This window comes from Pagrus pagrus, assembly GCF_965226575.1.
Source record: "Pagrus pagrus genome assembly, chromosome: 2".
Lineage (NCBI taxonomy): Eukaryota > Metazoa > Chordata > Actinopteri > Spariformes > Sparidae > Pagrus > Pagrus pagrus.
The window spans coordinates 22908449-22932840 of NC_140186.1; the positions used below are offsets into that span (position 1 = coordinate 22908449).

Here is a 24392-nt window from a genome sequence, read left to right on the forward strand (position 1 = left end):
CAAAGATGGAGCTCGTTAAAGGATTGTGCACGACCACAAATTCACAGAGGGAAGAGGGGATGGAGAGAAAAAAAAAAATGTTTAGTTAACTCAGACTTCAGTCGTCGGGGAAGCTCGGCTTTGTAACCGGCCGCTGGAGATGAGAGACAAAGACAGTTTTGTGCAGACTTCTCAATGAGGCTCCCCTGTCGGACTGAGTTCATCACAGGAAAATTGCGTTTGTTATCGACAATGGCTTTTAACAAGCACCACAAGCAACGAGGGGATATGACTGTAAGGAGATAAAACCTCAAAATAGCGCACACGGTACTTTTCTCCCTCTGATGTTAAATTAAGACCATGTTGTTCAAAAAGGTCAGATATGATTAAAAGCTGCTGCGCACACAAACTGCTTCTCTCTGCTTCCAGTGGCACCTGACTGATGCAACATTGGCTCTTTTCTTATTTCTTCTCAAGCAGATCGTCCCGTCTTCCTCACAACTTAATGCTCCACCTTTAATTAATGCTCGACAAACTAATCTAAAACACTCTCAGCACACATCATTCAGCCAGTGATTCTCACCTACAGAGTATAAAGAGATCTCAAATTGACTTGTTTAGTTTTCACAGCGTCCACAGCCAACAGTCAGCCAGGCAGAACTACAGCTAACTGTTTGTCTCATTAGCTGCAGTTTGTATCCCATTAAACCAAGCCAGGGGGACACTTAATGACCCCACAGACAAGCAAATTACAGAGTTAATATTGTGATCTTTAATTAAACTTTACAAGCAAGCTTTAGATTTGGAAAAGTTATTTAAAAGTCTTATTTTTCCGTCAAAATCCAACACACGAGGCTGCAGCTCCACAAGACAAAGTTTACACATCCCATAACTGGTCGATAATGCCATTCGCCTCATTTGGAGCACTTTTTTTCCTCTTCTCTCTGCTGAAATGCCCAACATCATGATGCAATTTGGGTTTTTTAATCACCGTTTTAGCAGTTACAGCGCGGCTGTCCGATTTCCTGCAACAAAAGTGTGTAGCGCCATTAGCGCGAGTAATTCCACACAGCAGGCCTCCAGTTGTGCATGTGATGATCGGAGGAGAAGAAAACAACAGGCGTCACAATGGAAAACCTGAGCTAATGTCCTCGATCGTCCCACCTTGTTGTGGTCGTTTTCTGGGGCAATTACAATCTGGAGACAGAAAAACCCCGCAGATGGGATAAAATCACTCGGGTGTGTTGAGTGTGTGTGAATTTCAGGTGTGTTTAGTGTTAAATCGTCCCACATGGAAGACTGAAACCTGTGACAGTCCCACAAGATTTCCTAAATGGGTCTGGAGGAGTGCTGGAAAGTTATCGCAAGGTCAGCGGTGAGTCATGGAGCTGATGGCAGACCACTGGGGAGTGTGGTGCAGCGCTGGGATAGTTTGCTACTGTGTCATCGTTACATTAAGAGAAGTCAAGGTCGGGCTTTTTAAGTGCTCCCACAAAGAATCCCCTCTTCTCTCTGCGTTGGCCTGCACCAGTCATTTTATGGACAACCACGCACCTATAGTAAAGTGTATTTTTACACGTACCCAGTGCCATATGCCTGACAACACGGAGGCTAACCTCACCGTTTTTGGCTCGCTCCGCATTTCAGTCCAACGCAGAAGTCAAACAAGCAGAGCCACGCAGCGGGTCAGATATTGAAAATGGTGCACTTATAGAGTGAAAAGCAAAACAGAGAGAATTCTTGTCCTGTTTTAAACTCTGTCTTATATAAACGTAGCCAGGGCTGGGGTGATATCTGATAAAATAGATCAAAATTACATTATTGGCTTTTATAGCCCACTGAAAACATAGCCCAAAGGTATGCTATTTGGCAGAGAGCAGCTCGTAATATGTCTAAGAATTGTTACCATCTGGCTTGACTGCGGGGAATGCTTCTCTCTTAAAAACCTCAAAGTCAAAATGATACAAGTAAAACCCAGCATTCATAACCAGGTTGGCTTTTTATGGTCGCCTGTCCACATCGATTTGGCTCCACGGTGTCTTGAAGATAACTCATGCCATTTAGAAGGGATCTTTTTTTCCTTCGAGAAGTGGGTTTCACCTTTTCTCTCTGATGCTACAGCGCCCGAATACAGTATTACATTTGACGCACGGCTATTGCTGCCTTAAAGAGGAGTTGTTTTTTGGGAAATCTGTCTGAAAAGCAGTCTTTTTAGATACAACATGCCATAGAGATGAGGTAAGATGAGATACGTTTGCCTGCTTGGTTTCATCGACACAACCTCCCCACAACACAAACATACAATATGAATCCCTCCGCCTGCACGAGAAAATGCTATCCGCTGACATTTTAACCCCTTTCCTCGGAGCTACACCCTTCTAATCGCAGTCCTGTACACAGTTTCAGCCCCCATTACCTTATTATGAGATTACAATGTCAATGTGCTCAGAATTGTGACAATTACAGTAAGTGGTGGAGTAATTTTCAGCATTAAATGGGGTCTTTGTGTGCTATGTTGCTGTATGTTTCCGCGGCCTGTCATAGGTTGAAAGAGGGCGTTCTGGCGTCGGGTCAGCTACGTTCTCATACGTTCAGTAAGGTGAGCAGGTATACACATGCATGTGTGTGTGGAGGAGCATTATGTCCGCGTTACACATTCATGTTAGCAAACACACTCAGAGTCACACTGACAAGCTGCCATGGAGCAGGAATCCCTGTGTGTGTGTGTGTGTGTGTGTGTGTGTGTGTGTGTGTGTGCTGAGGCCTGTGGCATATGAAACATGAGTCCCTGTTTAGCAGTGTGAACCGTGGGGGGGAGGGAAGGAGGGAGGCTGTTTTCTCAATGCCTCCTTGACCTGTCACTATTGATGATGTGTGTGCGTGCGTGGATCGGTGCGTTTATGCGTGTGCATGTGAGTGTGTGAGAATCCGGCAGACATCTACAGGGGGACAGCCACCCCCTCACCCCCCCACCCTCCTCCCCCCGCTGCCGATATCCTCTCATGCCACCACCAACCCCCCCTCCCTCCCTCCCTCCCACCTCTCGGCCTCCTCTCCTCCCCTCTCCTGGCGCCCCGGTATGAGAGAGAAAGCTGTTGTTAATAAAAAGTTTTCAAAGAATGGGATGAAAAGGGAGGTGAAATTGAGCGGCCCTGGCCGTATTATTTCTTCTCCGTATGGGAGCTGGCCTCTCGCGGTCTCTCCGACGCTCTCGGACCGGGAGGGGGTCGCTGGCTCGGTGACCATTACTGCCCCGGGGCCAAAGCAAATGATTTGCCTCTCTGAGGCTTCAAAGGGGAGCAATTACACTTAAGTAACCAAATGAAAAGATAGCCCAGCTTGGCAGCAGTTTGGGGGAAACAGTGGAGGCCTTTGAGGGAAGAGGTACCACACCTCAGGAGTAATATGTAACAGCTCGCATCACAGAGAAAAAAAACAAAAAAAAAAAAAAACAGAGAAGAAGAAAATAAACAACAGAATATTCTGCCACTGAATTCAGAAGAAAAAAGGTGCTGAAACTTGCCCAAACCAAAACAACAACATCATTTAGAGTGGTTTACCAATGCAGCCGATAGCTCTTAAAGCAATTGTGGCCATATTGAAACACAGACCCAACCACTGGCCACTTTGGCGAGCATGTCACATAAACACGTACTGTACGCAACATTACACTGTGGCAAATTTGGAAGAAATTAGATATGACAATTATTTGTATTTGTTTTTCTTCAACTTTGCTGTCTCTCTCTGCTTTGTTTTTGTTTGTTACTTGTGCCTCACAAAAGCTCCAATCACTCTTTGTTTCTCTGCTGCTTGTGTTTGTGCATATTGTCATCACTGTCAGCCCAAGCTTTAAAAAAAGATATGCAAACGTCTCGCATCCAGCGCTAAAACAGGATATAAATCATCCCTGTGCTGAATTCAACAATGAATAACATTAATTGCAATCTTGAGAACCATGAATCGTGGTTCTGTGAGTGGCACACACAAAGTCAGCCTCTCCCCGCTGATAAAAGACTTGAAAAAGGCCCTATTGAGTGAAGTGGAGACTGGGAGTTTGGTAGGGGAGCTCACCTGTGGAGAGGAGTCTATAGCTGCATAGAAGGCCCAACAGCTGCCAGGGTTGTAAGTCTAGGCACCTAGCAGAGCCGCAGAATGGGAAATGCAAGGCGCTCTTTCAATGCACTGCCACTTAGTAACAGAAGGCATGTGCCAAACTTGCAGAATGAGAATGAAAACTCCCCCTTCGGAGTTCACTAAATATCAGCAGCGACTCTCTTTTTATCCCCTCCCCTGCGCCCCCTCCTTTTCTCCCTCTCCTTTAGTCTATTATAATTCCTCCATAAAAGAACAATGGTTGACTGAAAGACCCCCAAACCACAGAGATATACCAACAATCGGCAGGGAGAAGGAAAAAGAGGGGGGACTCAGCTGAAGTGTGGAAGCCATCAATTACTGAGGGCCTAAAGTTAACATCCCAGCAGGATATGTGCATTAGAATGCAGATATAGGCAGGCTATGGGCAGCAGATGCCTAGCGGAGCGGTCAAAAGAGCACCCTGAGCTCACGAGAGGACATATGCAATGTGGGAGACTCTCGCCTCAGAATCTACAGAAGAATAGAAAATTAAATTGAATGATGATTGTAGTAGCGGCTCAAAAGAGCCATTGTGTGGAACTAACTGGAATCATGGGTTTGAAATGTGACAAACAACTGACATCTCACATTATGGATGCCAGTGCACATGGCTGTGGTGGAGCCTCAATAAATCTCACACATCATCAGCGTGATTGCCATGGATGTGGGGTTCGCCGCTGCAACAAGTGGCCCCGTCGGCTCCGGTCGGGTCAGAGAAACGCACCGTGATTCCTCCGCATGCACTGCCCTAACAGGATTTTCCCCTCTCACCACATCTCTCTATTCTGGCTGCTCAGCAAGACTCAGCCCTCTGGGCTTCCTCGCGCTGCTAATTTACACTAGCCTGCAGGCTACCTTCACAGTCAGAACAGTGCAATTGTATTTTCAGGCTCATTAAGCAATGGCACAGAGAAGGGGAGCTCTTACCCCCCATCTACTTTCCCGTCCACGCTCTGTTCAGCGGGGGAGAAAGGGGAGTACAGAAGAGATGAAAGGTGGGATAAAGAAATGGAGCAAAGTGCTGAATTATAGTCGTGAGGCTCTATCAGGTTGTTTGTGTTTACTACATCGGTTCTTTTGGGAGTCGAGGAGGAGGATGAGGAGGAGGAGAGTGCACAGTCGCCGCTCTCGATCTTCTGAGAACCAATCCGGCTGCTCGGTAGCAGCCCTATTCAGGATCAACCCATGCTTGTTTATTTGAAAGAGACCCCGCTTTTTTAACTTCCCACCCTCTCTATTGTTCCACTTCTCATGGGGAGGACTTTGAAATTGTAATCTCAGGATATTCAAACACACACGTTTGTTCTGACCTTTGGTGCCTGCAATAACATTATTACTGTCAGACAGGCATCGCCAATTTGGATCTACGCTGCATTCAACCGCTTTGATTTGAGCCTTTTGTTGACTTGTAAAAGATTTATACGACGAGTTAGATTAAGGAACGAGGGCTGAAACAGGTGACAAACATCCATTTTTTGCCATCGAAATAATTAAAGGAAGATGTGCGTATTTTCAAAGAGCGAGAGTCTTGCAAAAAATCTATTTATTCCACAAATAATCAGTAACTGCTGAAAGAGATTTCGGTAAACAATCTAATTAGTGTCTTTTGTTGTAATTACCCTCATGTCTGGTCACTTGAACCAACTATCAAAAAAAAACAAAAAACACTATAAACTGTCACACATTTAGACATGTGAGGTCAGAAAAGACACATTTTCAAGCATAAAACTACATTTTGTCAGTTTCTGTCATTGTTGGTGAAATGATTCTTGTCTTCATTTCCTTTTTGGAGCAATAAAACAATACATCTATTATCAATGTGATCCATCCATCATTTTGTGAAATTTGACTGTTAGCATTCATCTATAAAGAGTGGATTATCATCTCACTTACAGTGTTGAAATGAAACCAAAGAAGAAAATTGGCTGCAACAAATTTCATATATTTCTCTGACTGCCAGCTGATACATTTTTATGACCTGCAAAAGAAAAGATCTCATATAATATATTCCCAATCGCTGTAATTTATTCAATAGTTGCTGGTTTTGGCCTCACTGGGATTTGAATCCAGCAGTGAACGAGAAAATTGATGCTGCTGCCTCGAGTCTTTTCTCTCAAATCTACTGCATCACAGTTTTGGCTGCTAAGAGCGTATGAGATTGTGGCGACATTCTTCGGTTTGTGAATGAGACCACAGAGTAGCCACACAAAGTTCCTCGTCCCCAGTCCTCAACCTAACTCGCCCACTCGCATTGTCTCTAGACTTTCCTCAAGAATGTGGATTTCTATGGCCGACGGCAAGCCAGACAAAATTGCCAATTGCATTGTCACCTCTTGTGGTTTTTCTCCTCAACAATCTCCATTGGCAGCAGAGTTCAGGAGGAACCCTCTCAACGAAAACATCTGTTTCTGAAGATCCTGGAGTGGGAAACAGTGTTAAAGATGTTAGTCAAAAATGTAGTCATCAGTGTACGTACACTGAGCATTAATTATACATACATGCAATACATTAATTTCAGCTTGAGTTCAAAATGCAAATCCCACCACCGCGGTCGAGAGAAATAAACCCTGTTGTGTTTAAGGTTTGGATTCAAAACAGCAGCTATAACAGGACATCTCCTGATTGCTTTTTTACAGCCCAAAAAAGAAGCCATGATGAAGGCAATTTGCTTCCTTTGCTTCAGCACGGCAAGAATATTTCCCTCATTACCCTGCATTCAAACACAGGGCACGCTGATGCCACAAGAGGAAGTGGCTTTGGCAGAAAATGTCAAACCAGCGTTTAAGTGCAGGATTGAAGCCGGTCTGATGTGGATTGGATCAACTTGTTAAGTCAAATGAAAGGTCAAGATATTTTTCCACAGCGTTGAGCAACCGTAAGAACAGCTATTTTAACTGCTGTTAAACGGAGATCGTCACGCTGGTCACCTTATGCGAGGCAGGCACACGAGTCGAGGTGTCGACAGAGAGAGAAAGCTAAAATATTACACAGAAATGTAGATAGTTACCTCTCGATTTCATGCAGAGATAATTCTCTCCTGCGTCTAACATCTGATCACTTGAGGCGAACAACTTCGGCACAATATCCCTCCCTCCTCCTGCTGTTTTCCGACAAGAAAAGTGAGAGCGGAGTGATAGCGACGTGTCGGGACGCACTCGCTTGTCCTCAGCTGCTCTGCGCTGTCACGTCAGCGAAGTGTCCATCTCGTTGAGGCCTGTAGCTGCAGGTCTTTGTGCCACTGTCGACACATCTCACAGGGATTGGGTTCCACAGCTCGCTCACTCCTCTAAATGATATGTTTGTTTGTCGGAGGGCCTCAATACAGCGGGGAATTCACACATTGTCGATGGAGGACAGACACTAGGTCGTCTGGACTCCCACAAAGTCTGGTTCATCAGCTGGTGCTGCACCTGAAGAGTCCAGTCTCGACTGGATCGTCTTTTACCACGCAAATATATGCACGTTAGAACTCGTAAAGTCGGCAAAAACTTTGGTACACAACTCTGACGTCATATTTACAGAAACCAACACGTTCTCACTCCCAGCTCGCCACATTCAGCAGCTCGGTCAGTAGCCTTCAAACTATGACACCCTACCAAACCCTTGTAGCATCGGTTTTGCATGTGAAGAGTTCCGAGGTCAAGAAGTGAAAATATGTAATAAGTAACATCCGGTGTAGGCACAAAAACTACTTGATTAGGTTTAGAAAAAGATCATGCTTTAGGTTAAAATAACTAAATTCAGTCTTGTAACTTACGTGTTACGTAACGTAACATTATGTAATGTAACATCAGTATGTCATTTACATAACGTTAACTTACCTACCTAACATAACTTAAGGACAAATCCCCCTTTGTCACGAACAGAACGCAAAGCCCGGTCTCTGGAGGGCAGGTCCAGAGTATGACCCATCTAACCACCAACTACCCCTGACTCAGACTTTTCTCACACTTTCTGCCACTGCACTAGAGGCGCTTCAAGAGGTGAAGCTGGAGTGATAACTGTGTCAAACTTAGAAGCGTATGGCCATTAACCAGTCTGCTGTTTTTGACTTGTGAGTGATAACAGGCTGGCAGAAACATGGCCGACAAAAGTAAATGTTTGGTTGATGGTTAGAAGCTTTTTATTAATTTACCCACTGCATATCTTTTTTTTTGCTCACATGTGATTTGTTACATGTTATTAAGTTGTAAACGAGAAGCCTAGTTAGGAAAGTTATCAGCATTAACCCTGATAACAAGTGAGGTGAAGCAATAAACTACAACACTTCTTCGTTGTAGTGCCCATGTTGTTGGAAGCTCAAGATCACAGCGGTGAAGAATGACTTCGAAAATATTTGGAAATGTGACCATCTAAGGAGTGCGTGAATGCATATAAAATTGTTCTCTCACTTGGCCCTTGCACTTTATGAACTGGTTAAGTGGTTTCATCGAAGCATGAGAGTACTGAAAACGACCCCCGCGCGTACACGTAAAGAATTTTTCATTTCTGAGGGGAAAGTGCTTCCCATCGAGCTCGCCCCGACCTTGAAGGACAGATCTGCTTTCAAACTCACTAACACCTTCTGACACAGTTCACTCGCCTGCATGCTGTTACAGAAATGTCTTTTGGGGTAGGGGTGAGGGGGCCCGAAGCTAAATACACTGGACCAAACAACAGGGGAGGAGAGGTAAGTGCACTTCTTGTGTAGATTTATCTCTGAGTGTACCTGGATCGGATGAATCTCTGTATGAGTCCGTGTGCTCCGCGGGCCGACTCTCATCCCCCTCTTGCACGACACTGCGGAGATGAGATAGAGGGAAGGGTACACGGTCGCTGGGATTTAAACCCAAACCAGCTGGGTGACGAGAGGCCCCCGGTGTGTGAGGAGACAGAGGGCCGGCTTTGTCAGATAGAAAATGAAGGAGCCGGCTCAACATCAGGATTTACTCAAGTTCAATCGTCAAACAAAGTTGTGCCTCTCACCTGATGAGGGCTAAATTGTTCTTTGCACCTGAGGGCTTTCAAGAGGCCAGCCGTTAGCTGTCTCAGTGCTGAACTTTGTCAATCAGGCGTTCTTTTGTTTTATGTTGGGTTTTTTTTAGGAAACAACAGCAAGAATCCAGTGAACTACTTGTAATTACAATGTGAGTCCAAAAGGTTAATTATTCATTATTTCATATAATTAAGCAATTTAGCAGGAGGACTCATAAAGTAATTGGGTGGAGTGAAAGATGCTGTAACTGATCAATCCATCTCTCTTGATAACTTCTTAATATACGATACGTACATACGATAGTAGTTGTGGAGCTCTCAGTGGGGTCTTTGGTTGGGTTGGACTAATGATGTCCAGGAGGCCACGGTGTGCTGCTGACACTTTTAATGAGATGTCAGCTGGGACACGCTGAAAGGGAAGAATTTAGATTAAAGACATCATGAAGTTTAGGGGAGTTAACGTCCCCGGAAACAACACAGTGAGCCGCTTGGGGGGAAATTATTATTATGTGATAGAGAAGAAAAAAACTGATAACTTTCAATCGTGGAAAGTAACTGAGTACTTGTTCTCAAGTAGTGTTCTTAAGTACAGTTCTACTTCACTACACCTCAGACGCAAATATTGTACTTTTTCGTCACATATATGTGTCTTAGTTTTTAGTTGATTTGCAGAGTAAAACATAAAATCAGCCTCTAAAATATGATTATTGTAGCTTTATCGGTCTGATCTGACCAACTCTAACTGTAAAATGCTGGTAAATGTTCACGCAGATGTAATAATGATCAAATAATGTAACAAACATCCTAAGAAGACACTTTTACTTTATCTTCCTGATCCACATTGGTAGTTTTTACTGAAATTAAATCTTAAATGCAATACTTTTACTTGTATTAATGTACAATGTACTAATTGTACACATTTAACTGACTACATGAACTTTAATTCAGCAGTAGTTGTCAGAAATATCACCTGAAATTACAAAAAAAAGATGGCTGAGCACAAGAAAATTCAGTCAAGTTCACATTACAAACTCCTGACAAAATGAAGTGTTTCACCTGGTGTATGATGATGATGATGATGATGATGTTGATGACGACTTGAATGAAACACGTCGGGGTGAATCTCGTCTCTTTCCTGACTACGTGAAACAGTTAACTGTCAGCTGGCTCCTCGCAGCTCCGTGCGGAGGACTATGAAATATTTGGAGGACAATTGGTTAAGTGGAGTTAACTGTTGCCTTTTTCTCCCCGAGGTATCTTCCTTTTTGATCCCGCCGAGCCTGGCGCCTCGCAAAACACAACTTGTCTGGCTTATTAAATAGTATGACCTGGAGAAAGAAAACGCCTGTTGCTTCTCAACTGAGGCCATTGTGAAGCGAGAGGAGCTCATGACAGGCCTTAAATTGCTGTAATGCTGTGTGACCAACACTCATACCTAATCAATTTCTACCGTGGTGGCTGCGCACCTTTTCTTATTTCATCCTCGCTTTGATTGTTTTACTCGTTTTTAATTTTTAATGACTTTATTCTACCTGTTTTGTGAATTTAATTTCATTTAATTTAATGTATTAATTGATTTCGCGCGCTGTATTAAAAATCAGTGGATTTAATATTTATTATTTCTTCTTCTTTGATAAAGCAGCACTTTGATATCGACATGAGACTCTTTAGATCCTGCTCAGCTTTACGGTAGCAGAATAATTCAGTGAATAGCACCGATGGAGTGGTCGGCTAATGGATGTAAATGGTCAAGAGAGTCCTCCCCACTGGTTAATTGCGCTAAAATTGGTCTAAGCTACTTTGTGAGGGCCATCAATGGTCCCGCACCGCATGGGGTCTGTATGATTAACTTCTCCTTCCTTTCAAAGGCCTCTTGATGTTCCCTTCGAAGGCAGCGGGCCAATCAAAACCGCACTCGGAGACGTCACAAGGCCAACGTGAGGAGCTGATTGGTGCGCGCGGGGAGGGGGACCAGCCCCTGTCCTTTTATAGACGACCCCGTACAGCGCGTAAAAGCTACCGGGCACCGCTGACAGCGCGGAGAAGCACATTGGACAGTGTACACCTCAGCGACTCCATTCCTCTGAACGGGCCACACGGAGGTGCATGGCCCCATCCCCCTGTATCATGATGAATCCTGTGCAGGGGTCTCCGTCCCAGGACGCCAAACAGCTTCATCAAAAAGAGGAGACGGATACGGAGGGAGAGGAGGTTCAGCCTAAAGACATGACCACCGAGAAAGGATACAAACTCCAGCGGAGCAGCCTCCCGTTTAGCGTCGAGTCGTTGATTTCCAAGAAGACCACCTGTCGGACTTCTTATCCCCCGTCAGATTTAGCTCTGGTCCTGCCGCAGCCCGTGGCCGGGCAGGGCGGCGCGCAGTTCTCTCCAAGGACTCTTTACGCGGAGAGGAAAGTTTCCGCGGAGAGTTCGCAGGGTGTTTCCAGTAGTTCCTGCGAGGACAGTCCGCAGTGTTGTGAGAAAGATCAGAGCACTTGGTTCCAGACGTCCTCGTTTTCCACTCCGCCTCGTAAGTCCGTCCCTCTGCTGTTCTGAACTCTGAAACACACTGCGTTTATTCATCGATAGGAGAAGAATATCAGCCATTGTTAGGTTATCTTTACGCAAAATTATATTTTATTTGTTGTTTCATAGTGATATTAATATTGCATGCAGCTCTGCAGACTGTGCGTAATTGTATTTCTGGCATTTTGCTTTTTGTTTTGTCTTAAAACCCGCAGATAAATGACGGTAAAGTGCCGCTGAAGCACATATGTGGCTGCTGTGCTGGCTCTGTCTTATATTTTTTAATATATGTTCAGGTCATATATGCAGTCAAATGTAAAAATCGGAGAGTCAGCTGATTAAACTTTACAATTCATGTTTGATGTTTGTGATGCAGACTGACACAGCGGTTTTATTTGTCGACACAAATACAGTAAAGCCTTTACAATAGTGTGTGTTTACTTGCTGCGTCACGGTTGTGTTTTCATTTAATAATAAAGGCTCAAATGTTCAGAAGATTTCCCACGACAACAATTAAGTTTCAATTTAATCTCACCTCGGCTGTTTCTCCTCTGTCGTTTTTCCTCTAACAGGGAGCTCCAGTCCAACTCAGTGTACTTTAAGGAAACACAAAAACAACAGGAAACCTCGCACGCCCTTCACTACCTCCCAGCTGCTGGCGCTGGAGCGCAAGTTTCGCCAGAAGCAGTACCTCTCCATCGCCGAGAGAGCCGAGTTCTCCAACTCTCTCAACCTGACGGAGACTCAGGTCAAAATATGGTTTCAGAACAGGAGGGCGAAAGCCAAGAGACTGCAGGAGGCCGAGCTGGAGAAGTTTAAACTGGCCTCGAAGCCCGTCCTGCCCGCCTTCGCGCTGCCGTTCCCCCTCGGAGCGCACATGGGGTCCCCGACATGGGGCCCGTCGAGCGCCTTCCCGAGGCCCAGTCTGCCGGTTCCAGGACTGTTCAGTGGACCCGTCACTTATGGGATGTACTATTTGTCTTAGTATTACAGTGTGTGCATGTGTGCTTTTTAAGAGAAAAATGTCTTCTGTCATGGTTGCAATACACTTACGAACGAGGATGATGAGTGTTTCTACATCTCGGGAAACATTTTATGTTTTCAGGTTGGAGAGAAATGTTCTAACCTCCAGAATAAAAAAATCGGGACACATTTTTAATACATAATTGCGTGCGTAATTGGACTCAGCGTCCTCTTGCTTGACAGCGTCCAGTTCTGTGGATTGTGGATTCACAGGCCTAAATTACTTAGGCAATACTCCAAAAGTAAATGTCAGGTTTTTTTTTAAACGACATGCCTTAAATATCTCATTCCAGTCCGTCCGCCGCGCTCCGCAGCAGTCTGAGAAATGGGACATTCACTGTGTGTCCAGGCAGGAAGGCAGTGATGGACCGAGGCGGAGGACGAAATGTTTAAAAGCAACAGAAAAGTACTTAAACGGTGTCAGTGCCTTAAGACCAGAGTATCACTTGAAGTATTTCTCCTCATTCAGCGTTGACTGTTTCTGCTCAAACTGCAGGTCTTCTCCTCAGCGGCTCCTGTCACGACTTCTAGATTTTGTAAACGTGGAGCAAAAATTATATTTTAGAAAAACTCTTGTATTAGATCTTTTTTTTTTTTACTCTCACAACGTGGCCTTTACGGGAGTAATAATAGTTTGTTGTTTTTTTTGTCTGAGGGATTTTGCTGTAAATGTAAATAAAATGTGTAGTGTTCATAAAGCCCTGCAGCCTGAGGAGCAGCAGGAAAAGTGGTATTTATTGAATATCTTTGTATCTGTACTGTGTACATACATCACTCTATCTAAATGTTCAGTTACTTGTAAAAACTGATTTTTAGTAAATAAACATTATACAAGACCTGAAAGTGGCTGCTTTGTTTTGCATCTTTCTCCAGTGTTTTTTATTTATTTATTTTTATATGCATATAGGTCTGATGAGTGAGTTTATTTAAAGTGCTCCTCCCAGAAGCACGACTTTATCAAAGATAGCAGAAACATTTGTTTATTGATGGGTTTTTCAATTTTTTTTAATGGAAACTGCTTTTTGGTAAACATGTCAAATATCGGCCATTGTTGCCAAAACCTCATCGCCTGACCGATGTAATTATTAGAATCATCCCATTTGAAAATGGTCCAATAATTACGTAGATTTTCCGAAGTCGTGCCATTAACCTTTATACGTTTTAATCCAGAATAGCGTACAGACGTACATTAAATTATAAAACATGAATACTTTTGCGAAATTATCTGTTAAAGTAAAAATCAGCTGCAACAAACACAACTTTGTGTCTTCTGTGGCACTTCACACGTCAGTGTTTTCTTTGACTTTTTACATTTGTAGCCTGTGTGCAAAAACACCTTTACTTTAATCCAACACATCTCATCGTTTCAAACGCGTTGAAAATCAACGCGTGTGTGAAAATAGATTCATTCTTCAAATAGAAAATATTTCCAATAAAAAAATGCAGTTGTAATGATTTATAGTCCATATGTAGTTACTGTCCACCTCAAGAGGCCGATGCTCACCTGCTTATTCTCATCATGCTCAGTTTCAGAAATCTTGCGAAATTAGCACATATTGCGGAGAAAACAAACAATTTTATGAACGTGATGTTGATGGATCCATTTTTCATTTTAACCTATTGTTTGGCACACTTTACGTCACACCTTGGTGCAGCCTGTCACTCTGTACCAGTACGTTAAATGCTATATAATAATGCTATGCTATAATAACTAGGCCTATAGAAACCAATGTTAAACACGGGCTATATTTAAAATATATATTTGTATGTATGTAGAATGTTTCTTCCCATCCTCCTATTTTTATTTCCACGCTCTTTTGTTCTTGTCACACAGCCTCTGCAACAGAAAGAGATCCTGTGTCGCCTTTACAGCCCAAATAAAATCACAGGAACGCGACTTAAAGTTGACTTTGGTATATTTACAATTCCCCCATTAAAGTGCAGATATACTGCCGGCTACAATATCATATAGTAATAAAGATATAGTGCAGATGGTGTCTATGAGCTTTCGACGAACAAGTGAAGGCGGTGTGAGTCGCTGTACTCAGCCCGTCCAGCAGGGGGCGGTGGCGGGCTCCTCGCCGCTCCCGCTCCCGGTGAAGAAGAAGCAGTTCCGCTGCTCCGCTCTGTCTGTCACAGCCAACACTACCGTACAGCGAGGTGAGTACATTAGCTGAGCCGTCCACTGAATGAAAGAACATCTAATGAAAACCTGTTTCAACAATGACTTATGCGGCGGACACATGTATCATTGTGTGCGAGTTTGCAAAAGCAAACTTGACGCTCAGTCGGTGTTTTGTTAAAACCCTTTAGTCACAGAGAGGCTTCTCTGACCTTGGCTAGCAGGCTAACAGAGCTAGCTACCGTTAGCTTGTTCTGCAGGGGTCTTGAATTGAACAAAATGTCAAGGGCCCTCTGTCATTGTTTGCCTCTCGTGAGAAATGTGTTTTTACAATTTTATCTTCTCCGTTAGTTCTTAAAAACAGACTTTACATTTTTTGGCTCATGCAGTCGGACGCTTTTTATTCGTAACGTTACTTCAAAACCAGCGTTTAAGTTGGCGTTACATTGCATTGATGGCTAACAGCTAACTTGCTTGTCTACCTGCATTTAGCTTTCCTTGTCAGCGTAGTTTAACATAAATGTATGATGTCTAACTGAGACACGGATCCTGGAGTAAACCATTACAAGTGAACTTGGTGCACTGAATTGAGTAACTGCATTTTGACATCGCATTGTGCACTAAATCGGTAGGAAACACGTTTATGTCTGTGACTTGGCTACTACTCTGCTCCATGTTTTAATTTAAGACATTTTAATCAGTTTAAATACACATGAACGCATTCTATCGGCAGCTTGTAGAATAAATAACACTGCAATGTCAATACAAAGGTAGGCCGCCATTGTTACACCTGCCACACATGAACATATGGTCACTTAAATGCTGGTGCCATATAACTGTACACATACAGTCAGTGTCCAGTTAATTAGATGCACCTACCTAAACCAATGTTGTCTTACAGAAAGCCATGTAATAAATCCTACCTTCATGAAGGTCACATGTTCAATTTGTGTTGAAACAGCGTTAAAGAGGTGTTGATAAAACCTTGAGGTCTTTAAGGAAGCTGTATTGAAGCATTATTGGTGCTGCTTTGTTGTATGACATTATAGGTGTTACTAATATTTAGTCAAATCTAAGTGGAGTAGATGAAATATTAGAAACAATTCATCAGCAACTACAGCATTCAAAATAACCATAAACCTGGGGGGAGAAAGTGGGAGAGACAGGAGGAGGGGGGATACAATGGCCACAGCAGTACTAACAGCTTTACTAATTGAGATATGAATATTAATAATACTGAAAGTATAATAATAATAGTAATCATCATAATGATGATGATGATGATGATGATAGTAGAAGTCAAGCAGGACCACAACAGCAGGGCCAACCACCATCCATGGGAACCTGCGAGACAAGACAGCACAGAGACTCTGGGGAAGAAGCCAAGACAGTAAAATGTAATAATCAGACATGAATGTGTACATGCAGAAAGAAAGAGAGAGAAGCTCAGTGCCCCGGCGGTCTAGACTTATGGCAGCATAGCTAAGAGCCTGTGTAGGCCCTAACTATAGGCTTTATCAAAAAGGAAAGTTTTAAGTCTCCTCTTAAACATAGAGACCGACCCAGACCGACATTGGAAGGTGGTTCCACAGGATTGGAGCCTTATGGCTGAAGGCCCTGACTCCCATTCTACTTTTGGAGACTGTAGGAACCACAGTAACCCTGCATCCTGAGAGCGCAGCGTGCAAGTGGGGCAATAGGGTACTATTAGGTTTTTAAGATATGCTGGTGCTTGACGTCTTATAATGAAAGTTTGTTTGGACTAAAAAGATTTCCTTCTACCTTTCAGAGAGTCAGGATGGCAGGCCGTCGTGTAGCCCTGAAGGCCCTTGATTGGGTGGCGTTTGCTGAGCGGGTTCCACCCAACCAGAGGGGCATGTTCAATGCACTGAAGACTCGCAGTGATGCTATCGCTGCCAAGTGAGTTTTACACCGACAACAAGCTTAAAAAGGATTCAAAGTCCCTGCTGTGAAGTTATCTTCCATGCCATGAGAGAGTGGTGTAGGTGATACAGAGCTGAAGTGTCCACTGCTCACCTTTTGTGAGAAGCTCTGCAAGGTGCTAGAAAGAGAATCACATGTAAATACATGAACGACAGCCTGTACACTAAGATCTATTTATGAACATAATGCAGTTCCTTGTGTGTGGATGTTCCTTTTTGTAGTTACACAGTAGGGCTAAAGCCAGTATTTCATTCTTGACATTATGTTTGGACATTCCTAAAATATAATTTGGCCAAACTGTTAAGGTTATTACGAGCAGCTGAGAACAAAAGATCACATCTGCAGTCAAAAACTGTTAAATTAGCGCACCAGTCATTTTATTCTTAGCTTCTTTTAATGCTTTTATCAGGTCCTCATTGCTAATTGCATTTGGCAATTACTTTTTCTCCTGGAAAAATGATCTTCCTACAATATTTGTCTTTTACACTCTGTCTAGCTATTGTTTCCTTTTCTTAATCTCTTTACATTTTAATCAACCAACTACCTTCATTGTCATTTCTTAAACCTCATCTTCTCTATTTATACCAGACTAACTTCCCTGCCGGAGACTCCTGCAGTCATTGACTGGAGTTATTACAGGGGCGCAGTGGCCAAAGCTGGCATGGTCGATGACTTTGAGAAGAAGGTGAGTTTAACGCGACTGGGTTATTCAGCATGTCATGAACATTATGCAGTCTGTCCACAATATGTAGATTGAAATATCTCTTCTGACCATAGATAGCATTGTCGAAAAACAAGTTGAGGGTTGCAGTGTGAATGCGAGTCCCATTTGAGATTTGTTGAACGTTTGTTGGATTGCGTTACATTTGTAAATCATAGATGTCCCTCCTACACACAGTTCAAAGCCCTGCAGATCCCAGAGCCTGTTGACACACAGACGAGCGCCATCAGTGCACAGGAGGCTGATTCTGTAAGTGATTGCATCAAACGAATCCATGTATTGCATCCATGAATTTGGGTTGACTTTTTACTGTTACAACCAAAACTACTTTCAATTATCTCACTTTTCTCTAACAGAACAAAAGTGCATCAGCCTACGTTGAAGGATCTAAGGCTCGCATTGCTGAGTATGAGGCACAGGTGAGACAGTATTTGCATTATTTGCTAAAACACTTCATGGCGACTTCAGGAAATCTTTATTTATAATGTCACCATTTATTTTCTGTCTCTCACTCTCTGTTCGTTTGTATGTGGTCTCAGTTGTCCAAGTTCCAGAACATGATCCCCTTCGATCAGATGACCATCGAGGACCTCAACGACACCTTCCCCGAGACCAAGTTGGACAAGGTCAAAAACCCCTACTGGCCCAACAAGCCCATTGCCGATCTGTAATCCTATTACTGGACGTTTACCTCACAATAAAATTATGTATTTTAAAGAGAAATGTTTGATGTCCTTATTTGTTAAACATCTGAACAGAAATGTAGCCTATCTGAGTTGTGTTGAAATCTGGGCCAAATACAGTAAGGGCAGCCTGTGATAATGTAGCTACTGTCCACCAGGGGGCGATGTTGCTTTAGTTTTACTTCGAAGGATAAGCTTGGCTGTCAGAGTGAGTATTTATTTTGAGATACAATATGATGTTATAATTAGTCTATTTTCCTCTTGGATTGGTATTTTTTGTCAAGGCTACTGTCCTTCTGTGGCCATCAGATCAATACAGACGTTTTCCTGATTCAATAAGCGGCCGTTCTGAGGTACAATAGAGCACTAGAGATTTGGTAAATGATAGGTTTGGTGTAATGACTTTCATCAGTAATGAAGCCTCAAATGTACATTAGCATATAATGTATTGTAAGTCAAATATTTACTGATGTCCCAAGTTTTTAATGTGGTCCGATTGAATCCGTCTAAAGTTCATTTGTTAGTACCACATGTCAATCATTCCTTGTGATATCCAATCATAGAGCCGCTGGTTGTGTTCCTCAATAATAATTGGACACCGGCAGTTTATTTACATAGAAGTGGGCGGGACATCTTCCCTTCGCCCCAGCTTTACATTTTGATTGGTCCATCGTTACAGCGTCTCAGTTATTGATTGGCCAGAGTTCCGGGTGAAGTAAAACAGGAGGGGTTTGATGAAAGCTGATTTCCGTTGTGTGTTATTTGACAGTCAGTGACGATTGACGGGAGTCCATCAGCTCAGGTAAACACCTTCTATAATAACATATGTGTTACTTAATGACATGTTTTTAGTATGACACGTTTCAGCTCAGGACTGTGTGATTTACAGAGAGCTTTTCTTTAGCGTTGGTGAGTAACGAGTGGTGGGAACAGGAGCTATCCGCTCAAGTGTGTCAATAACGGTATAGCTCAGTCAGATTGCGCCTGTGGAGGTCAAAAAGAGAAAAAAAAATCATACGGAAACTTTTCATTTAAACCATTAATGATGATTTGGCGTGTAAAAAACAGGGATAAAGACCACAGCAGACCACCATCGGTAGCATCGGTAGGAAGCTAGCTAGCGTTATCCAGTGACAACGTTAGCCAGAGGAGATTACGTTATGATGTGATAGTCAGCCAGGTGCCCTCTTCACTGGATGCTGGAAAAATGTCTAATTCTGCCGTTTTCAAACCCACAAATGTATCCAAAATGCAAACAGTTGTATCACCCTAACCGCTTAATGACTCCCCCAGAAGAAAGCCCTCACTGTACACTCGTCCGAATATAAACAATAAGGCCTAACTGTATCTATTGAGCCACAATCACCCTACAGGCTTCATGTGACTGTTAGCTAGCTGACGGTACACCACTGCGTCAAAACACCCTCTACTGGTGTGAATTAGCCACATTTCATACGAGCTTGAGGTTTATTGTAGGAAAGCTGTGCCTTTTAGCCTTCTGTCAAACTGTTCCCCGTCGGCCTGGTGTGTTTACAACATAACTAAAACAATCCTGCCAAGGGTCTTTACGAGGGGACAGTAAGGTAACACCTCTGTGGGTGCAAATTATGCAAAACTATTTTGGCTGGAGGGAAATATGAGCTGATGTCGCCCTCTGAGTTCACCTTGGTCAGTGCTTTGCTGCTGTTTTGCATGAGGACTAATTTTATGTTATTTATGTCCTATAAGGTCCAGTTTGCTCAAGTTTTAAGACGTATATCCATAAAGGTATAGTGTGAAAGTGAAGTGTATGTTTGGCATGACTTCAAGGGTCAAAGGTGACAGACCAGCTAAGGTAGTTGGTGTAAGAGATTGAGTTGTAAGAGAGCAGCACATGTTTATCTTCCACTTTTAAATCATTCAAATATGGGTGTAGTGCAGAGTCACAGCATTTTGTAGTGTTTCTTCCAACAATGCATCATCCAAATGATGGATTCATACACGCTTACTGGCTTGTTATTGTGAATGTCATGTCCCAGACTAGAGGGTGTATTGTGTTAGGTGAATACAGACATGGTTGTGTTACTAGTCGGCCCAGGTCTGCCCCTGGACAGTGGAGTCAACACTAGCCTCATTGTTGATGTAGAACAATGGGAGTAGGCCTGCATGGAGGGAGGCACGGCTAGGAGGCTAGAGGTTGGCTACTGTCTCGTCCCCAGGGCATAGCGGACATCTGCTTTTCTTACAGTGTTATTACCACACATGAGCCCATGTAGAGACAGTCTGAAGCAAAGTGTCATGTGTAGCAACAAGTATTGATCAACTTTCTCGACGAGAATGATGAAAGCGTTGGCACAGAGATTGCTGCACAAGAGTAGAGAGTCCGAAATGATTTTCAGCGCCGTCACATCCCCAAATCTACAGAGCTGGGATCAGTTCTTGAAGAGGTGGATTTTAGAATAAAAAATAATTTGCAAATTATGACTGGCCAAAAACAATAAATGAGTAAATCCAACCTGCAGCTGTTGATTTCACACTCTGAAAGATTGACAGACATGTATCCGGTCAGCTGAAGATGTCGAACACAAATATCCACTCACTGACACCCTTAACCATTGCTTGCAGCATTTTGAATTCTCTTAAAAATGTTGGTTTAGTGGAAACATTTTAATGTTAAAACAGGTGCTGAACACAGAATAGTCAACATTAATGCTGAAGATTTTCATTTGAGAGATTGCAGTGTGTCCCTCACACCAAGCATCCTGTTCTGTGGTTGGTTTGTGACTCACAGGGTTACTTCATGTAACATGACACTCCATTTTCAACCTTTCACTGATTGAATTTCAGCCATACAGCAGCACATCCACCCCCTCCCAGCCACTGATGCTTTAGATTAAGCAGGAAATACAATGATAAGATGAAAGATGCAGCTGATGCCAGCCTCTGTTGTTACTTCATATGTAGGCTAGATGTTATTGGGACTTTGCTGCTTTCATGGGCAGAGATGTTCTGCCAATTTAAACAGTCAGTATCAGCATGAAACATTTTCTGATTGCTGAGATCTTTTATTGACCAAACAATGAATTATCTGTTAAGTTTTAAGTAGCTTAAAATTGAAGATATATTGGCTTTTTTTTAATACTTGGGCTTTGTAAATGACTAAAACAATCAAAATAGTGAATTGTTTTTCTGTTGCTTGATTGTTAAGTGGTTTTCAAACTGTGGTCCAACAGGGGTCCATGAGTTAGTTGTAGGGGGTCCACAGCAAAAAGAGGAACAAGGAACAAGGGCAGATATGGAGTTAACCGTTGTGATTGAAATTGTAATTTATAGAGATCCTATGTTGATCAGTTGACTAGGTCGACCTTTTTAATCTTCAAACTTAAAAAAAAAATACTCAGAGGCAGGGCCAGCAATAGTCTTGCTAGCGCCCTATCATATTATTTTTAGGGTTAGAGAGGTGTTTCGGGCCCTCTCATGACCCAGGGCCCCGACCCATCAGCAGCCCTGACAAAACTGCCTGTCAAATTGACGTTTCATGGTCTAATGTGCATCTACTGCAAGGGTCCTTCACATGACACATTTTTGAAACCTCGGGATTATTTGACTAACTGTTAGATTGAACCCATTGACTGATTATGATTTAAAAAATGACCAAAAGTTTTGTTTGTGTTTGTTTTTTAAACAGCAGTATTCAACTAGACTAACCAGAGTAATAATTCTGAATCCGTTTCATCGCAGTGTATTGTCAAAGTAAATGGCAGTCAGTTAATTTTTACTCATTATCTATCAACATGAATTTGAAACACATTCAAATCTTTGACACAAATACTCGGGACACAGAACCAGAGGCCTATTTGTAGTCTATCCTATGGTTATGTTAATGTCTTTTCTCTAATGGTCTTCAGGTTTTGGCAATTAGCCACGAGACGCCTGCTTGTTTTAAAAGCTTCTTCATGCGAGTGCTGTAGCCTACTTTGTATGCCCTCAGCAAACATAGAGTCCCTGTTGTCAGCCAGCTTGTTTTCCCTCCAGCCTCACTTTCTGCAGAGTGGGAATGGGAAATCGGTGAGCATCAGCGAGCTAAGCTAGCATAGCTGTTTATTTGTCCATGGACAGTGAATGAAGCTTGTTGTCCCAGCCACTGTACACACGGCTGTGTCAGCTGAATCAGTCTCTACTGGCAGATGTGGGCAGCGAGGTGGTATGTAGCCTGCCTGGATGAACTTTAGGAATTATTGTTTTAGTGCAGCAGCTCAGTAGCCAGCATCAGAGGATTCTGGTTATACTGGGCTACTCCCAGTACAAGTGGACGGTTATATTTATGTAAAAAAAAGGGGCAACCTGAGTAGGAGAAGTATCACAGTATGTGTATGGGTCTGTTTCTTTGCAGTGGCAGTATTTAGGTGAGTAGTTTAATTTTCAAGATTCAGAAACTTTATTGTCCATTAATGGAAAAAATACACTAAATTAAACCAAAGAAAAAACATCACTTCTGTTCTATTAATGCAGCAGCAGGTAATATATCAAAGGGTAAGAACATTCAGTTTTTCAAGCTTTCCTCATAAAGACATCAAGTAGTATGCTAGTGACAAACTCTTTGTCACTACAGCAATCGCCCAAGCATAATAAAATGAACACATAAAAAAATGAACGTGCTCAGAAATTTTAAGAAAAGAAGAAACTGTATCCCGGAACTATACTCACAACTTTTTATTTTGTTGTGCTACCTTAAACGATCTCTCTTAATCCCACATACAAGTGTTACCAACTTATTGGGACAGTAAGAAGATCATCTCATAACGTCAATGGAGAGGGATTGATGGATGGATGGACTAAAAGAGGGGAAGGGGTTACCATCTGGATAGGTTTTTATCTGTCTAGCTAGCCTGCTGTGTGTGTGTGTGTGTGTGTGTGTGTGTGTGGGTGTGTGACACAGACAAAGCCTGGCTCTGTGTCCTCTGCTGCGAGCGGCTGTAGGATGCAATAATTTGATCCGTCTCTGATTCTAGTACTCAGTCACGGTGATTTTAAGGAGAGATTAAGTATGGTTGAGACAACCAGACCGTTAAGAACACAAATGGAGACTTTCAAACCCTTTGCCCCGAGGCAAGGCTGTGTACTAACGGCTTCATATTCTCTCTCATGTCTAACAACATTTGCTAGTTTTTCCTCACTGTCTTTACAGCAGCTTGGAGCTATTTAGTGTTTGTTTGTGTGCATGCGTGTCCATTGTAACAATAAGACATTTTCTTGATGGGGGTCTGTGGGTCACAGTAAATGAGAAAGGCCTTAAAAGCAGCAGCCACACAATGAAACTCTGCTGAGTTGTGTGTGTGAGTGAATGTTTGATGACGTCAAGTAAGGTTAGTTAAAAGTAAGGTAGCGTCTTTCCACTGATGCAGCGGTGAAGTCAAGAAAAAGATTTGAACTTTTGTACATGTTTGCATGAGTCAACACAGGGGTGTTTTCTGTGTTGATAGACATTTTTCATAGCAGATATTTTAAATTTACCATAGTAAGAAAAGCACAAGTGGTACTAATAATATATTAACAAAGGCTTCCTTCTAATCAAATGTTCCTGTAAGCCATAACAGTATTACAGTAGCATAAGCAGTTACATGGAATTTAGCCTTCATTGATTTCCATATTCACATCTGTGCTGTTCCTACGATAACATGTCAAAATGTCCTCCATTAAAACAGTAGTCTGCATGTCTGTTTTTGTTTCCAGTGGCCGTTGATGGACCATCCCTATGAAGAAACAGGGTTACAATGGGACAGAGTACCTCGGAACAAGAGGTCCAAGGAGACATCCCCGGGGTTGGCGAGGTTGGTTTGTTCACTGTATTTGCATAATGATAAACCACAAAACTTACATACATGTACAGTAAATGCATCGCTAAGACAGGGCCATCAGAGTTCGTAGAGAGTCTGCTCAAAACTAAAGCTGAAACTCACAATTCTTTTTTTCCTGCACATTATCTTTTACAATGAATTAATCCTTTGGTTTATAAAATGTTAACAAATGCTCATAATGCCCAAAATGACATCTTCAGGTTGCTGTTTGTTGTCAAACCAACAGTCAAAAACCCAAAGAGCTTCATTTACTATCATAAATGACAAAGAACATAGACAAAACCTTACATTTAGGAAGCCAGACCAGCAACATTTCTACTTGAAAAAATGATGTTAACTACTACCATAATCTAAATAGTTGCCAATCAGTTTTTTCAATCCACAAATCAATTAATTGACTAATCATTGCAGCTCTACTTTAGATACACATAAAGACTGTCACAAATAGA

The 24392-nt window shown here is 42.6% G+C and overlaps 3 protein-coding genes across 11 annotated transcripts in view; all 3 read left to right on the forward strand.

Annotated features, from left to right (window-relative positions):
• Positions 1-11120: 11120 nt before the first annotated feature.
• LOC311270115 (homeobox protein MSH-C-like) lies at positions 11121-13472 on the forward strand. Its single transcript, XM_084374808.1, has 2 exons — positions 11121-11617; positions 12186-13472. Exons 1-2 carry the CDS (start codon positions 11194-11196, stop codon positions 12596-12598), a joined length of 837 nt encoding a protein of 278 aa, XP_084230934.1. The 5' UTR covers positions 11121-11193; the 3' UTR covers positions 12599-13472.
• Positions 13473-14704: 1232 nt separating this feature from the next.
• Positions 14705-18146, forward strand: LOC311269048 (ATP synthase subunit d, mitochondrial-like). The gene is made up of 6 exons (XM_084373027.1): positions 14705-14796; positions 16548-16678; positions 17291-17387; positions 17601-17672; positions 17780-17842; positions 17963-18146. Exons 2-6 carry the CDS (start codon positions 16557-16559, stop codon positions 18092-18094), a joined length of 486 nt encoding a protein of 161 aa, XP_084229153.1. The 5' UTR covers positions 14705-14796; positions 16548-16556; the 3' UTR covers positions 18095-18146.
• Positions 18147-18818: 672 nt separating this feature from the next.
• Positions 18819-24392, forward strand: part of pnpla6 (patatin-like phospholipase domain containing 6) — a 31579-nt gene continuing 26005 nt past the window's right edge. For all 9 annotated transcript variants that reach the window (XM_084343854.1, XM_084343855.1, XM_084343859.1 and 6 more), the window contains exons 1-2: positions 18819-18908; positions 23819-23916. In XM_084343854.1, coding sequence (XP_084199980.1) covers positions 23860-23916 — 57 coding nt within the window. In that variant the 5' untranslated portion in view covers positions 18819-18908; positions 23819-23859. The remainder of the gene's footprint in view (positions 18909-23818; positions 23917-24392) is intronic.

What these genes read in the sequence shown, in the direction of transcription:
- LOC311270115 (XM_084374808.1), top strand. Translation starts at nt 11,194, where the DNA reads ATGGCCCCATCCCCCTGTATCATGATGAATCCTGTGCAGGGGTCTCCG. An exon ending in CTCGTTTTCCACTCCGCCTC is followed by an intron (nt 11,618 to 12,185) that starts GTAAGTCCGTCC and finishes TTCCTCTAACAG; the next exon opens with GGAGCTCCAGTCCAACTCAG.
- LOC311269048 (XM_084373027.1), top strand. Translation starts at nt 16,557, where the DNA reads ATGGCAGGCCGTCGTGTAGCCCTGAAGGCCCTTGATTGGGTGGCGTTT. An exon ending in GTGCACAGGAGGCTGATTCT is followed by an intron (nt 17,673 to 17,779) that starts GTAAGTGATTGC and finishes TTTCTCTAACAG; the next exon opens with AACAAAAGTGCATCAGCCTA. An exon ending in TTGCTGAGTATGAGGCACAG is followed by an intron (nt 17,843 to 17,962) that starts GTGAGACAGTAT and finishes ATGTGGTCTCAG; the next exon opens with TTGTCCAAGTTCCAGAACAT.